The sequence below is a fragment of the Podarcis liolepis genome (genome assembly GCF_965112155.1).
Source record: "Podarcis liolepis genome assembly, chromosome: 3".
Classification (NCBI taxonomy): domain Eukaryota; kingdom Metazoa; phylum Chordata; class Lepidosauria; order Squamata; family Lacertidae; genus Podarcis; species Podarcis liolepis.
In genome coordinates, this window is record NC_139557.1 from 66,888,613 (window position 1) to 66,905,771 (window position 17,159).

The 17,159-nt window shown below is 40.3% G+C and overlaps 1 protein-coding gene across 10 annotated transcripts in view; it reads left to right on the top strand.

Moving 5' to 3' along the window:
- SASH1 (SAM and SH3 domain containing 1) overlaps positions 1–17,159 on the top strand; it is a 522,300-nt gene that overhangs the window by 492,596 nt on the left and 12,545 nt on the right. For all 10 annotated transcript variants that reach the window (XR_014524332.1, XM_083496233.1, XM_083496239.1 and 7 more), the window contains exons 11-16: positions 345–416; positions 3,346–3,489; positions 8,701–8,836; positions 9,969–10,138; positions 11,870–12,079; positions 16,057–16,207. Coding sequence is in view for 9 of the 10 variants with exons in the window: in XM_083496233.1 (XP_083352359.1) it covers positions 345–416; positions 3,346–3,489; positions 8,701–8,836; positions 9,969–10,138; positions 11,870–12,079; positions 16,057–16,207 (883 nt within the window). In the remaining variant the exon portion in view is untranslated. The remainder of the gene's footprint in view (positions 1–344; positions 417–3,345; positions 3,490–8,700; positions 8,837–9,968; positions 10,139–11,869; positions 12,080–16,056; positions 16,208–17,159) is intronic.

The window sequence follows — 17,159 nt, forward strand, 5'->3', positions numbered from 1 at the left end:
GACAAAGTGGTTGTGAGATTTAAGTTGGTTATGTAACATGATTTCTTACTTCAAAGAAGATTTAAATACTGTTTTGTGGGGCAACCTGAGCTAGGGAGTATGAATAAACAACAATAAGCTGAAAACCCAGAGGCTTTACAGTGGAAAGCAAAAGACCAGAGAGTTATCATGATGCATGAATGTAATGACAGAGTCTTTTTAATTTCTCATCATGTTTTGCTTGTTACCATTATTTGTACAATTGGATGGTTTCTCATGTGTCTTCTATACCCTACAAAATGTTTATTTCTTCGTACTGAATTTAATTGTAATGCATTAAGCCACAAATTTGTCTTGTGTCACAGAGAACCTGCAGCTTTGGTGGCTTTGACTTGACAAATCGCTCACTGCACATTGGAAACAATTTGGATCAGATGGTGAGTATGAGCTAGAGGTCCGCATCTGCCTGACGCGTTTTACTCTTTTTAATAATGAAGCACAATGGTGGGATTTATAATGGAGCTTAAAATGTGTGGCAACTGCCACAATCATAGCTCTAAAAACTATCAGTGCCACCAACAAATCTAGTTCCTCAGACTTGTTTTGATGCATACTGCCGTACAAGCCAAGTATTGAGAGCTGCTTTATACCATACAGAAAATGTTAAGCATTTGCTACATTATGATATCAGTTAAGAATGTTAGGTTTAGTAGTCAACTTAAATGGAAAAAAATGAATCGGCAAAAGTGTGTATAATAGAAGTGCACTCTGATTCCAAATGCTTACGGATTTATTATTACTGAGATGCTGTCGTGCCTGTCAAGGTAATTTACAGGCCAGAGCAATATTTTGGAATAGTTTTAAGTTACCCACTCTTCTTTTGAATATACCAAAGATTAAAAGGGTAACAAGATGCAATAGGACTGTAGGAACATGCTGTTATATAGTAGTAGCAGAACAATGTATGGGGACTACCTTATCCCCATGTCTTCATGTACTGTATCAGCTGCTACCATTGCCACATCTTCATCAACCATGGCGAAAAGACCCACTCATGAGCGGTGCTGGCACATTTCTAGCTTTAAAAGTTCTTCAGATATTCTTCTTCTTCTTCCCCTTTCCCAGAGCTGACTTTGTTGTTGCACTAGGCATTTTTGAGAGTACAGAAAGCAGGAAAGAGAGGATTTAAATTAAATCCGTGATTTTGTTACTGAATCTCAGTCTCCCCATGTCTCCATGAATCCAAATCCTTTGAGTTCTTAACCTGGCATGGTTGAGGGGGAATGAGGGAAATGGCTCTGAAAACATCCCAGCTGTAACACTGGCCAGGTGGCTAGACTCTCAAAGTGGAGGGGGAGACTTGAAGTGCAGCTGTGAAAGGCCTGATCCATGGAACACACAAGAACAGAGTTTGTCTTATTAACTGGGCAGCTAGTCCATGCTGGAGTTTGGACACTCTGCCCCTTCCCCAAACCTGTATTTCCTTTCCTATCTTGTTATTAACCCTCTGACTAGAATGGAATTTACTTTCTCCCATCCCAATGACTCATCAGATTAAATGAAGTTGATCTGAAATAATTTCAGATCACCACAAAGGGAAACACTACTTCTGACAAATACTAACTTGAGGAATTCACTCACAACAAATGGCCACTGGCATGGAAAAATATCTAGGACAAAATCATGGAAGTTACTGTTATTAGCAGCTGTTCGTGAAAGTTAAAAAAAATCTAGATTTCAGGGTTGTAAACCTCTCAATAGGAGATGCTAAATGGAATAATAGCCTCCGTGTCCCACCCATAAATTTCCAGAGACATCTGTGACAATGGAGTGCTGGACTCCATAGATCTTAGTCTGATCCAGGAAGGAAATTCTTGTGTCATTATGTTCCAGTGGTGGATGTGTCTTCTTGCATTTCGCCTTGCTTTCCCGCACCTTATTTGAACTTGCCCTTTCCTCCTCCTTGTTCCGTTGGTGCTGTTGAATTAATTCATCACTCTGAGTTCTCTTTTTCATTTTTGTTACCAATGTATTTCCTTTGGGGAACATAAAGCAGCTGGGGGGGGGGGAGGTTGCTTTTCAGTAACAGATATTTTGAGAGAAAAGAGCTAAGAACCTGATTCCAGTGCCAATCTCCCACTTTGCTTTGCAGCCTCTGCAGCTGCATTTTGTAAAACAACAAAAATTAGGGCAAATTGCACTTGACTGAATGTCATGCATAGTCTGGCTCTAGAGCAGATAGCAAGCTTAACGTTAACATGTAGCAGAAGTAAATACCCAGATGTAACATCTGCCATAGTCAGTTCAATCTACCTGGATTTTAGTCAAGCAGAAGATGGTTGTCCTTATAAACACTAGACTCCGCTGAAAGCCTGTTAGTACTTCCTGTTGCTAAAAAGTTCTCAAAAAATGAAACTTAACATAAACAATAGGAGTCCAGACTTTAGATGCACTTGAAATTGTTTTTCTTAGCTTCTAAAGTGTTCCAAATTAAGCCTAAACAAGTAAAAAGGAAGTAGAACAGAAATATATATTGAAGACAGTGTTGAGCTTGATGGGATTCGTGCAAGAAGTGTAATAGCTGTGCAAAATGTAACATTTACTTCCAGGGCAGTGTATTTGGCATGGTCCCCATTGAGAACTTCAGGTGGAAAAGGCTATGCCAGTACAGTGGTACCTCGAGTTACATACGCTTCAGGTTACAGACTCCGCTAACCCAGAAATAGTACCTCGGGTTAAGAACTTTGCTTCAGGGTGAGAACAGAAATTGTGCTCCGGCGGCACGGCAGCAGCAGGAGGCCCCATTAGCTAAAGTGGTGCTTCAGGTTAAGAACAGTTTCAGGTTAAGAATGGACCTCCGGAACGACTTAAGTACGTAACCCAAGGTACCACTGTATTGGATTCTCCCATCAGTTAAAATGCATAGAGCCAGGAGCTTTAAGGTATTTAGCATTCTGGCTGATATTTCAACATAAAAGTTGCATTCAGGGGTTGTCTATATGTTTATAGACATATGCTCCTGACTTATTACCCTGTTTGTTAACTAACATATAAGCCAGAGTTTCCTGGTAACCATGCAAAGCAGGATGGATGTGCAAAATACACACATGAGGGGAGGAGAAAAGAAGGGCAGAAAATGAGTGCTTGTTCACAGCTTCATCAACCATTATAAAAATGCTCCAGCCCAAGTATATGATACCAGAAAAACTCAGTCTTGTCAAGAGACCCAACCAAAATGCTTCTTGGGGACTGCACAAAAGCAGTTCAGCTGTCAATGTTTCCCTAAGACACTTTTCATCTGAGACCTGATCAGAGGAAAATGACAATGGCAAATGGTGTTGTTTTCATCCTTCTTTCATTTTACAGGGCAAAGATGGTGATTTTCTTTATAAAGAAGTGATCAAATCCCCATCTACTTCCCGCATGTCCCTTGGTAAAAAGGTGAAATCTGTTAAAGAAACCATGAAGAAAAGGATGTCTAAGAAATATAGCAGCTCCTTGTCAGAGCAGGTATGTGGTTTTGTTCATTTGCTTGTTTGTTTTAAATTAAACCACAGCTGGGGGCTTTATTTGTTTGAGTAAATACTTGAAGAGTTGTTGATGCCTATGTTTTGCAACCTTACTGGAAAGTACAACAGCGTCATTCGAAAAAACTCCCCGTGGGAATAATGTAGTAAAGCAATTCCAAGGCCTTTTCAAAACTATTTACTGTGAAAAGAGCTTCAATAAAATCATAAAAGGGAGTTAGGATTGAGTTAGGGCAATAAAGTATATGATTTCATTCCATATACGCTGGTTTTAAAAATGAATGGCTTTATATACTGTGCCCCTAGTCCTCTAGCAATGTCAAACTGCCTCCAATACATCCTCTGAATTACACAGCAACATGCACTTTGCAACAAATGCTTACACCAATTTAGAAAAAAATCAAACATCTTTCAAATATAGAATGTATTTACTTTTTAAAATGTAATTTGTGCTCTGTTGTAATGACATAACTTACTTTTATTTTTTAAAAATATTTGTGGTTCCCTAGTACTTAGTTAAAAAGCATCTTAAAACAAAAGAAACATCTAAGTAACTTCTTCCACCATTAAAATAAGTAATAAAATAGCAATTTCAATCCTACTGTTTAGCTAAAATTGTACTGAAATATAAACACGGTTTAAAAATGCAAACGAAAGACATAAAACTCATAAATTATACAGAAAACACGGGAAAATATTTATATTGGGTCAGGTACCTGATAATATAAGGAAGGTTTACATTCAGCATACACCTAATTTCATTTCATTATCGTTGTAAATCTTTGATGGTTTTCAATAAAATATTGTCCCATGGTATGAGATCCCTGTTATTATAAATATCCATTATAAATCTGTAAATTCCATTGAATAGTAACAGTGGCTTTTCCTGTTTCACTTAAAAATAAATAAATCAGTCCCTTTGCTGTTTGTCTCTGCTGTGTTGAGGGCCACTGTATCAAGAGGCTATTCCCATTGAGCTGTTAATGGGAATTACTGGGCAGAAAAAGTAGTCTTATATAAAGCCCTAAAATCTGTGAAACTCCATTTTGCCCAGCAAGCTTTTCAAATGGGTATGGTGAGCCATCAGGGAAAAAAATATTTTTTTTCATTATAACATATTAAATCCCACATTGCAGAGATCTATATAGTTGATCCTTAAAGTTCATTCTGGAAATATATTATTTTAAAGTTCCTCCTTCAATTTCCTCTGGTCAAAATCAATCTGTTTTTCCAAGCATGTTTCATTTGGCAGACTTCATTGAATTTGGTTTGGTGGGTTGTCAGAATACCCAACACTTTATTATTATTATTTTTTCATCAGTCTTTCCACTTGAACTGTAAGCATAACAAGTAATTGCTGGCAAGCAACTACTGGCATTGGCATCAGCCTTGAAAAGAGTTTGCATTGATTTAATATCGCCCTCTAGAGGACTGTTGAATAATCAGGATGCAGCAGTATACTATTATGATGTGTTCAGGAGCTGAAGGCTGGTCTTTGATAAGCAGAACATCATAGCATGTTTATCTTTAGGCCCTTTGAGATATGTTGGAATAGTATTACCAATATAAATTCAGGTCTCTGGTTCCTGTATTTTACTTTGTCTCATTCTTATCTCCAACGGCACGGGATTGATTTTCAGCCAGAAGGCCTCCAAAAATGGACTCTCACTTGACTAGTGTGTTTTGCTCAGTACCCTGTCAGAGTGGTTCTGAAGCCCTTAGTTGCTGCTTTTGCTGTAAATAAAGAATTTGTCTGAATCTTTGGAAAAATGAGGCAATCTTTTTTGTCTGTCCTGAAGCAAAGTTCATTGTCTGCCAGACCATCCCAGTGTTAGACTCCTGGTATTAAAATAAGAGTCATTTGTTGTGTTGCTCAGTGACAGTAACACGTTAGCACATTTATCTCCCAAGGTCCATTTCTGATGCATCTGATTGGTACAAAGCTCCAGTATGATGCTGACTCCTGTAATGCAATCTCCATGGCCCCTGTCGTTTCTAAAATTGAATTCTGCCTTAACACAGGCAAATATTTTGAAGTCATCGTTGGATAATACAGATCCATCTTTTCTTGATCTGGATCATTGCTCATTGAAGCATTGCAGATGCAGGTCTACAAAAAGCAGAAGTAAAGAGCATGTCATTACTTATTTTAGGCTGCATTCCTAACCCCTGGCCCCACTTACATGAGAGTCAGCGCTATTGAATTTCATAGGACTGGGACTGACTCCCTTATGTGTTAAAAGCAAATTGACAGCTCTGCAGGTGATGAGTCAAGCAGTATAGCATTCCTGCTGCATCTGAACCAGGAAACAATAGTTACTGGTTTCCAAACAAGCCAGGATATTAAGCCAACTTTAAACCTGGCTTGTATTGAAGCTATGAACCATTGTTTTCTGGTTCAGATGTAATGGGAATCAGTGGTTGCCTGAGGCTTCCTAGCCTGTTTCCCCACTCACATGAAGTCAAAAGTAACATGGCTGCATGTGGATGCAGGAGAAACAGATCTCATAATTAAGAGGAGATCATAAAGAAGGCTGATTGCCGAAGAATTGAGGCTTTTGAATTATGGTGCTGGAGGAGACCCTTGGACTGCAAGAAGTCCCATGGACTGCAAGAAGATCAAACCTATCCATTCTTAAGGAAATCAGCCCTGAGTGCTCACTGGAAGGACAGATCCAGAAGATGAGGCTCCAATACTTTGGCCACCTCATGAGAAGAGAAGACTCCCTGGAAAAGACCCTGATGTTGGGAAAGATGGAGGGCACAAGGAGAAGGGGACAACAGAGGACAAGATGGTTGGACAGTGTTCTCAAAGCTACCAGCATGAGTTTGACCAAACTGCAGGAGGCAGTGGAAGACAGGAGTGCCTGGCGTGCTCTGGTCCATGGGGTCACGAAGAGTCGGACACGACTAAACAACTAAACAACAACAACAACATGATCTTTCAAAGTCAGCCAAAGAGAATTTGTCGTACCTGTTGTATTGTACAATCAGGCATGTTGATAAATGAGATCCTGTCAGACCCCACTGTTCAGCCCAGAAATATAAGCATTTAAGATTATGAAGTGATAGTTGTTAGGTATACAAGATTTCCCAATACAGGCAGCAAGCAAGACCTCATTTTTACAAAGTGAAACGCACCCCAATCCTGCAAATACAGTATGGTCCATTAATAGGCAATTGGCAGTGACTGACACAAGGCAAGGCAAGCGACCACCTTGCACTGCCACCACAATATTTGCTTTCAATTCCTAGGTCCAGTGATAGGAACTGATGTGCCCATAATTTAGTAGGGTTCTGATTTCCAATTCTAATTTTCTGAGAACTGCATGGACATTTCGGCAGTTCACAGCAGGAAAAGTATTCCGAGACTAGCATACATTAGAAAAAATGGGAGGCACTTTCTTATTAGCTGTCTGTGGCTTCAGTTCTTCAATTCTCTCTGGAGATTTGCTTGATTTGTGGAAAGTTTCCTGATGACTCTGCAGCATGCAAATAACAGGCTTCATTCAGATGGTTTGTGATTGCATGTCTGTGGAATAAGTCAGCAATTCTTGTATATCAGAAGGTTTCTTTTAATTTGTTGCTGCAGATAGTCTCTTGAACATTGTACCATGTTATTTTCTTACATTGTCATTTATCAAACAAAATGCCTTCTTGACACCAGCATGCGTGCACACACCCACATCCACTCACAAACATAAACGAACACTACTCTGACTGCAGTTAGCTCCCAGAAATGATTGTTTTAGCAAGTAAGTTGCCAAAATATCAGTATGGATGAGATCTTCTTGAATCTGTCTTGTTTCTTGAATGATGAATGAAGAAAACATGTCCATTACATTTCAAGATACAGGTTTTTGCTTTGTTTACAATTTTCATGCATAAGTTGCATCGTCAGGTTTAATTCATTTCATACAAAAAAAAAGAATGTGTTAGTTATTCATTCCAAATGGTAACATTTCTATTGTTTCACCTGCCATTTCATTTCTACTATGTTCAGCAAACTTCACATGAAAATTTTGATTCTAAGGCTTAGGAAAACAACACAACTGCAGAATACCTAATGAAACAGCAAAATCACAAGTAAATATTGAAATGCAATGTTCTAGTCAAATTAGTATTTGCACTAACTGTGTCTAGGATACTTTTTTAAATTGTAATTTCCCCACTTTTGCAAATGTGAGGGGGTTGTATTCATGTTTTTGTATGTTTAAGACAGCAATCCTATGCACTTGCTTGGGTGTAAGGCAACAAGCCCGACTGAACACTGTGTGATCTTACTTTCAAGTAAACATTTATAGGATTGGTTTGCACAACAAATACAGTTAAAAGAAGAGTAAATTACAAAACAAATCATTTTACTGATATTTCAACGAATAAGGAAGAGAAAAATTTACCAGTCATCTTCTTGTTTTTCATGGTAGCCTCCCCCCACCACCAAAGAAAAATCAACTATAAGATGGATCAATGAGATCAAACAATATATGAGAGATGGGTGATCTTCTTATTTTAAAAAAAGCAAATTTCTACAACTTCTTTTTACAGAAAAAGCCTTGAACACACAATTTTACTTTGTGTTCGCAACCTAACATTTACCAAAGGCAAGAGCAACAGAGAATGGTGGTTGGATAGCTTGGTTGCAGAGCATGTGATTTCCAAGTACAAGGTCCTGGGTTCAATAGTTTGCAGATGACATAAAGCCAGATGATATGCAACCTTTGTCTGGGACCCTGGTGAACCACCCCTCAGTTTCCATGTACCATATAGTCACAGAGCAGTGGTTTCTCAAGTGCAAATGAGGGCGTATTCAAGGAAAGGTTCTGTCTGAGTGAACATGATTAGAATTGGACTGTAAAGGGGATACGTGGTTTTCTACAGTTTGGGATTGCAGGGGAAACTAAGCTTAGTTTTTAACCTTGACACTGTTTTCCTGCCTTGATCGGGTTCTTTTCTCATTTGCAAGATGCAGGTATTTTTCACATCTGCTGTAGCTTTTTAGGCTAGAATGTGTTGGGAAAGAAGAACTTTATCCTATTACACTTCCTAGGTTTGCTACCTCAGTTGGGGGCCTGCAGAAGGCTACTTTAATCTTCATGCATATTGTAATAGATTGTAACCCATATGGTACCAATTGATCAACTACACAAGCCAGCACAAGTTGTCAATAAGTTGTGTGGTGATTTTCTTTCAGGACTCCAGCCTGGATGTGATGCCAGAATCTCCTCAGTCACTACAACCAGATGCTGATTCTCTGGATAAACCCAAACTGAAAGCTGGTGGTTCTGTAGAAAGTTTAAGGAGCTCTCTGAGTGGTCAGAGCTCAATGAGTAAGTAGTAAATAGAATGCTTGTTACAACCCAGCTTAGATTTAACATTCATGATTGAATGAATTATGGTTTATTAGATGAAAGGCTAGCATTATGCCTGCATACGCCATCCTCATACACACACACACACACACACACACACACACACACACACACACACATTTGCATGTCCACACCCTTCCCTTCCTTCATGGTTTATTAAACAAGTTCCCCAAAATGGGAAGCTGTAAGAAACCCCAGAAATGTTTTATGAAGATGCATAAGATAAGGAAGCAAGAAGCCTAGTGCTAGCTATGTCTGAATCAATCCCACTGTATCTTTTTGGATGAAACTCAAGAGTTCTCTTTTTTACAGCAGCACATAAAGAAAACTAATTCTGAAGCGTAGTTGAAATCACAAATGCTGGCGGGCAAGGTAGTTGGTTCTTAGAACAACAGTACTTCAGCTCTTATCTTGGGCAGACAGACAGCATGTGCACCAATATTCCTGGGGTATTTTCACCTACAGACTTGTCAGACTCAAAGAAATTGTTTTGCTTGAGGTGGTGAGAATTGAGCCTGTGATTATCCAGTGCATGGCTCAAATGAATGGTTAGTTTTCTCACCGAGCAGTGCTTGGTAGTACATAAAAATCAATGCTTTCCAACATTCTTTCGTGAAAAGTGAGGTATTCTCACTTAATGAGGAGTAAAAAAAATACTAGACTTTGCAGCAAAAAGTTAATGTTTGGGCAAGTCTTTAGGAAAGACTTTCTTCCTTTCTTTATATATCTTTGTTTTAGGGAGGGGGGATCCTTTCAGTTAAAATCAGCCCAGCACTATTGAGCACTCAGCTGAAGCATGGGGTTCTAGATTAAACAGTGGACAGGGACTGTGTGGCCTCCAGTGTTTCAGCATGTGTTGTAGGATTCTGTGCCAAGCTATTCCAAGAAAGTGCTGTGGCAAGCAGCATCAGCAGATGGATCCCTAGGGAGCTGGTAAATGTTTTTAAAAGTGCCCTAAACATCCAAGAGAGGCTCAGAACCTGCTGTTTGCTGCCAGATGAGTTCTTTTATCATGTTTTTCAGTGTATTTTATAGTTGGGTTTTGGGGAGTAAACTCTTCTCTCTCTTTTTTTTAAAAAATCACAAACAGGTGGACAAACCGTAAGCACAACAGACTCCTCAGCCAGCAACAGAGAGAGTGTCAAGTCTGAAGATGGTGATGATGAAGAACTACCATACAGAGGACCATTTTGTGGCCGGGCCAGGGTTCACACTGATTTTACCCCCAGTCCTTATGATACAGATTCCCTGAAACTCAAGGTACTCTTTCTGGAATAAATCTATATTTGAATCCAGGGAGTGTTCATAGGTGTCTTTTACAAGCTGGAATTATTAATACCTTGGGCTTGCCCTCTTGTCGGAATCACATACACCTCAGTAATATTGCTGTCACCAGATGGAGAGAACATATAGCCCTTGTATCCAAAGAACTGCACTGGTTTTCTGTGAGTTTCTGGGAACAGACTGAAGTGCCTGCATTGACTTCAGATCTGCTGTAGTACCCCAGCAAGTGGTCTTTTGTCCTCTCTATGGTAGTAGGTGACCCTCTGGGAATTTGTTGCAGGCGGCTAAGTTGTCAGTTCCATTTTTAGGAATATGGTGAATATCATCCTTCTCCTTTTCCGATAGACAACATAATAGCTGTGTTCTGCTGCTGTATAAATGGCTGTGGAGCCAAACTGCAACCTTTGTATTCATTTTATTTTATGTTTGTTCTTATAGGTGTTTTTTATTGTGTGTGGATAATTGTAAGCCATGTCTCTGCCTCAGAAATAGTAGAGATGTAAATAATAAATAAATATGCTGTGTATTTTTTTAAAAAAGAAAACTTACTAGAGAGGCCCACTAGAGAGGCAGAAAGATGAGCAGCGAGCTGAAAATAAGTTAATTATCACAGAACTGGAAATGTATGCTATGAATTCATTTCTGCTCTACTTGTGGATTTGACAAATTAGCCAAAAGATTTTCATAGATTTATCCCTTGCATCAGGCAATTAGAAGAACATTGTAATCAAGAAAAGTTGTGCATGTAGTTTTCAAAAGCTTTTGCATAGGTGAACCCTTTTTAAAAGGATGGGACAAGAAAAAAGTTTTTGTTTTAAATACTTAGTTTAGAATACTGGTAACTCGCATCTTACATTTATTTAACTTACACAATCACAGCTTTGCACAGGTGGGGGGAAATAAAAGAGCAGAGGAAAACCCACTGTTTTTAACACTGATTGGGAGCCGCCCAGAGTGGCTGGGGAAACTCAGCTAGATGGGCGGGGTATAAATAATAAATTATTATTATTATTATTATTATTATTATTATTATTATTATTATTATTATTATTATTATTTTCCACCCACCTGCGCCAAGCTGTGATTGTAGGCTTACCCAGCTTAGGGAAGGCAGTGCGAAGGCTCTGGCAGCACCCCAGAGCCCTTGTGCAAAGGTGCCAGGCTTTGAGAAGGAGGTGTGAGGGTTCCGGCAGGTTCCTAGACCACCACCTGCTTCCTTCCCAGAGCCAGGCAAGTGCTTCTTGGGCTTTGGGAGGGACCCCGCCAGAGCCCTCCTGCCACCTTTCCAAAGCTGGACAAATGCTTATTGGGCTTGAGCAAGGAGTGGGAGGGCTCTGAGATGCTGCCAGATCCCTTGCACAGCCTTCCAAAAGTTTGGGTAAGCAGAATTCCACCTTGCAGGGGGCCCAGTTCTGGGAGTTCCTGGCTTTATGCGTTTTTGCATATATGCATGGACCCCCCAGAACCAAACCCTCACATATGAAGCAAGTTACCTGTATTACAGAGTTGGGAAATGAGTTCTGGATTGTCATTTTAAAAAAGAAACCTGGTAAGCTAGATGCTTCTGTTGATAAAGATTCTACCCTTTTTCTGTTTAAGTCTGCAAGCAATAAAATGTGCATTCCTTTATGATACAGTAAACATTTAGTAATTTGCAAGTCGCTATGGAGCCTTCAGGTAGATGTATTCTGCTTCTCTCATATACAGAAGGGCGATATAATTGATATAATCAGCAAACCACCTATGGGAACCTGGATGGGCCTCTTGAACAACAAAGTGGGTACCTTCAAGTTCATCTATGTGGATGTGTTACATGAAGAGGAAGAGAAACCTAAAAGGCCTACAAGAAGGCGACGGAAAGGCAGACCACCTCAGCCTAAATCTGTTGAGGATCTCCTAGATCGCATCAACTTAAAGGTGGGCTATAATTGTCTTATACTTGCTCTACTCTTCTACAAGCACTTCAACTCCATATCTATACAATAAATTGGACTAAATTCGCAGCCTTAAAACCATATGCACTTCTGTATCCCAGCATTTAAAATAGTGTGTAAGGAATCAAGATGTGATTTCATTTGCAAGATCTATGTGGCATTGTGGAATTCCCTTGTTTAAAGATTTGGTCGATTCTCAGATTATAAGGCATTCATAGTTGAAAGTGAGAGCAAGTTGAAACCCCAAGCTTCTTGAGATTTACTGCACTTGTATATTAATGGTTTGCATCTCCTTTGCATAAATTTGTAATTTTAGATGTAAACATATAGTGTGTTCTTTAGCCGATGAAGCTGGGCAGGCAGTGGGGAGTAAACTGATTGGGCCAGCGCAAGAGACATCATCAGTTTTGAAGGCTAAGTCCTCTTCCCATTTTTCTCTCTGGTTACTTCAGGTGAAGTACAATTAGCTCTCCAGAAGAGGAAACAGCTGGCATATAGAGGAAAATTGTCTGCTGTATAACTATTTTATTTAATTAATTTGTTCAGTAGTCCTACAAGGTGATGTTTAGCAAAAGCAGCATTACCAAACAGAAGCCGCTAATATAGTAGAGCACAGCTGTTGAGCTGCCTCCTGACAGCAAAACCACCCTACCACACCAGCCAAAAGCATTTGCATTTCATTTATTAAGTAGATTTTTATTTTGTACTGCTTGATGCTCAATCAGGCAGGCTGGAAATAAGACATTCTGCCTGCTGTTTATTCTTCCTACTCTGCTGTTAAAGGGAAGTGGCTTTTTTCTTTTCTTTTTTTAGCAAGCCGATTTAAGAAGATGGGATTCTGAATTCAACAGCAGGAACCTTGTTAGAGGGCTAATAGATTCTGAAGACATTCTCTGATCCCATAATTTCTTTTCTGTGTGAATATATCCTAAACTGTTGAGTTTTTATATCACGAGTAAAAATAATACTGTTTTGTTTTCATAGCTGCCATGTACAGGATCATGTTATGATACTGTGATGATGACTTTATCCCTTTATTGATACAAACTGTACCTGTTTAACTGGGCTGGGAAACCTTTCTCTTCATTATTTAAAGCCACTAAGGGTCCATAAAAACAACAGCAGCCAGTAAAAACTTGGCCTATCCAGCTAAAAAGGCTTTCTACTCAGGACTTGCTCTCAAATCAGGCAGGCTACACCGGAAGTCCAGCTTTGGACAAAACCAAGATTGGTCTGGTTATAACTGAAATTCTGGCCATAGAGAAGGATAAAGCGTTGGGCAAAACAAAGATCGACCAAAGAGTTACAGTAGGGAGAGTTCAGAAGGTCTTGAAATCTTAACTGCTTTTTAAAGGCTCGAAAAAATCAAACATTCAAGGAGAGAATAGGTAGGAGGCCTCCTCTAAGATGAATTCCAGGGTCTGGAATTGGGAGCCAAGGCAACAGCAACCCAACACTTGTTGGGAATGCAATCAATCATGATGGAACAAACGGTGAACTCATTTGAGGACCCTGTTACCTTACTCCCCAAAAGCCTTTTGCATACTGTGTGGCTAATCAAGCTATTTGAACAGAGCACCTCCTAACAGTTGAGCTCCTGTCGAGCACCTGTCCTCAGCAATGAAGATTCTGTGCCTGAGCAATAAGCAATGGCCATATGAATGTATGTTCACTAAATATACCCTGTTACTCTGGAGCCACAACTGTGTCTTCTAACTGAAAACAACCTCAAGCTACCCCTGCTTCCCACAACCATCCCCAGAAGGCGTCACTCCCTGAAATCCAAAGTGGGATGTGTAATCACTACTCTTGTTATACAACAGCATCTCCTCCATTTCTTGCTTGTTACATAATTTATTGAGTCACAAGCTAAAGCTTGAAGCAGGAGAGAAAGGATTGCAAAGTTTTTTTTCTTACTTTCTGAAAGTTTAACGTGGATTATATTTGAACATGACTGCATTTTTAATATAATGCTACCCTTTCTTGTCTTTTTTAAAAAACAAACCCTCAGACCCCTCCGAGGCATCTGCAAGCTTAAAATCATTACTTTTCTCAGCTAACATGCATATATGATGGCATGAGGGTGGGTGGATAAATCTGCTTTCTTGCCAAGGTATTATATTTTGCAGTTAAATCTTATGATTCTTATTACTTTTAAATAGATTGAAAAGGCTTGTTCCTATATTTTAAATATAGTTTCCTTTTCTTGTTTTGTTGAACTGATGCTGGGCTGGAAAGGGGAAATTATCCTGCAATTATCGTGATTTTTTTAATGTGGTGCTAGTAAATTTCTAAGATCCATTTGTTACTTAATTGTCTTTTTGGAGGATGAGTCTTTTTGGAGCATCATTGACAACCACAGCAGCTGTGATCACCTACTGTTTCGAAGCTAGCTTAAACTTAAAAAGGGACTGAATAAAAGAACAAATGGTTTTTGAACCATCCTTTCTGTACCACTACCTGCTTGGTGTTTGCAAGGCTCACTTACTCTCTTTACCACTATGTGTCTGTACATTAATCGTAGAAATGAGAAGGTTATATTAAATGACATAACAGACCAAAAGTTAAGAACTTTGAACTTGACCTGGTAATGTACAGTCAAACCTTGGCTGTCGAACGTAATCCGTTCCAGAAGCCCATTCAGCTTCCGAAACGTTTGACAACCAAGGCACAGCTTCCAGTTGGTTGCAGGAGCTTCCTGCACTCAAGCAGAAGCCAGGTCAGACATTCGGCTTCCGAAAACCGGAGCATTTGCTTCTGGGTTTTCGGCATTCAGGAGCCAAAACGTTCGAAAACAGAGCCTTTCGGGAACAGAGGTTTGACTGTACTGGTATGCCAAAAAGAAGAAGCAGCAGCTTTTAAGCACCAGTGTTGTGTGTTGGCAGTAATCTTTCCCCGCAAGGAGTTCAACCAATTTAATGTTTAAATCAGGCATAGATTTCTGCAATGCACAACTTTGATGTAGAGTAGTTAGCTACCATTACAGATGGCAACATCTGGTAATGTCATACTATGTTCTTAACAAAGAATCACATACCGTATGTTTCGCCCTATAGGACACACTTTTTCCCCTCCAAAAATGAAGGGGAAATCTGTGTGCGTCTTATGGGGCGAATACAGGCTTTCGCTGAAGCTTGGAGAGGAAGAGGGGTCGGTGCGCACCGTCCCCTCTCGCTCTCCAGGCCTCAGGAAGCTATCAACAAGCCTGGGGAGTTCCCGCAGGGCTCCCTAGGCTGCGGATAGCAGCCTGCTGCACAGAGCGCGCTGAAGCAGAGCGCCCCGCGCTTTGGGCAGACATTGGCCAGTCCCACAAGCTCGGGGGACAGCGGGGAGGCGGAGCGCCGCCATACCGCTGTTCCCTGACCTGGTTTGGTTTCCCCGGCCTGGTTTGGGGGGGGGAATAAAGGGGGGGGATTCCTTTATTTCCCCTCCAAAAAACTAGGTGCGTCCTATGGGACAAAAAATACGGTAATTCAGGGGTTGCCAGACTTCTGAGGCCCCTGAGCACATTTACAAACCAGAAAAACTGTTGTAGGCACATCCTCCCCAGCCGGAACACACCCACACCCAAAATCACCCCTGCTCAAGAAGGCTTCTTTTCAAGTCTAATTTCAGCAGCAGGGACAGGACCCTGTGGCCACCAAGAAAGACCTCTGCAGACACACATGCAACAGCAGGCTCTACACTGGCTGCCCATAACATACAGAACCAGTTGCCAGTAGAACTTTGTACTGTCTGAAGTCTACCTGTAATACTACAATCTTTATTTCATCTAGTGGGTACGGAGTTACTTGAGAGATTCTTTATGTCACCTGCAATCAGTATAAATAACCACCTGTAATCACTGATCAGACAGGTAGAAAATGTATGGATGGCATGGAAAGTGGCATCTTGTTTTGAGTAGTTCTGCACTGCTGTTTCCTTCTTATGTGCCACAACTGTTCTCTTCCTTTGCCACAGGAGCACATGCCCACCTTTTTATTCAATGGCTATGAAGACCTGGACACTTTCAAGCTCCTAGAGGAAGAAGACTTGGATGAGCTCAACATACGGGACCCACAGCACAGAGCTGTTCTCCTGACAGCAGTTGAACTGCTACAGGAATATGATAGTGAGTTTGAATTTCTTCTCTAATGCACAGCTAAGGATTTGTAACCACTTGGGGGTTGGGAAACTGTAACTGTAGTAATTCCAGTGGATTGGATCCAAAGCAAAGTATACACAACATGGCTTGTAGAAGTTCATGTCCCACCTCCTCTTTCCCCATCAACACCCACCCTTTGAAAAGGCTCTCCTTGCTTGAATGAGTTTGGCTGTAGCAGGGGGAACCGAGGGGAAAGGAAGGACCCTCCTCCTCAAGACAGGGAGAGGCAATTCTTCCTTCTGCCTCAGCCTTCCATGCCATAACCCAGCTGCCACCAGCCCAGTTACTACATGCTTTTTACAGGATCCATCCCGTCTTCCAACTCTGAATTACAGGGCAAGACATCTATGATAGTGATTTCATTTGTATAGTAATTTCATATTAGTAATGACTCATTATTTCCCTTCTAACTTTGCTAGCTATAATTTACATAGTTTATCATGAAAATGTGCATTAAGTCATCTAGAAATCTGGATTTCAATGGAAATATCAGAAACCGCAAATTTCATTAGAAGGGTTTTGCAAATTACTGCTACTTTTTAACCTTTTCTAGCAGCAGCCAATGCACCACAGCAGGATTCTCCAACCTGGTATCTTCCAGAAGTGTTGGACTGGGTGGATGAGGGTGATGGAGATGCAGTCTAAAACATCTGTAGGGCACCAAGTTGGAGAACACTACACAAGAGGAAGCCTGATACCAGTTCAAGACAAAATAAGAAATGAGTTTGGGAGATCATGTAAATAACAGCTTTTTGTAAGAAAAAGTCAAGGTTGTATGGAGGTACTTGACACTATGGAAGGACCATTATGTTTACTAGGGAATAAGTGCCATTGAGGTCAGATAAATTTCCATATAAACACAGGTGAAACTACTCATAACTAGATATGCTTACTAAGTTCTTCAAACTTAGGCTTGGGT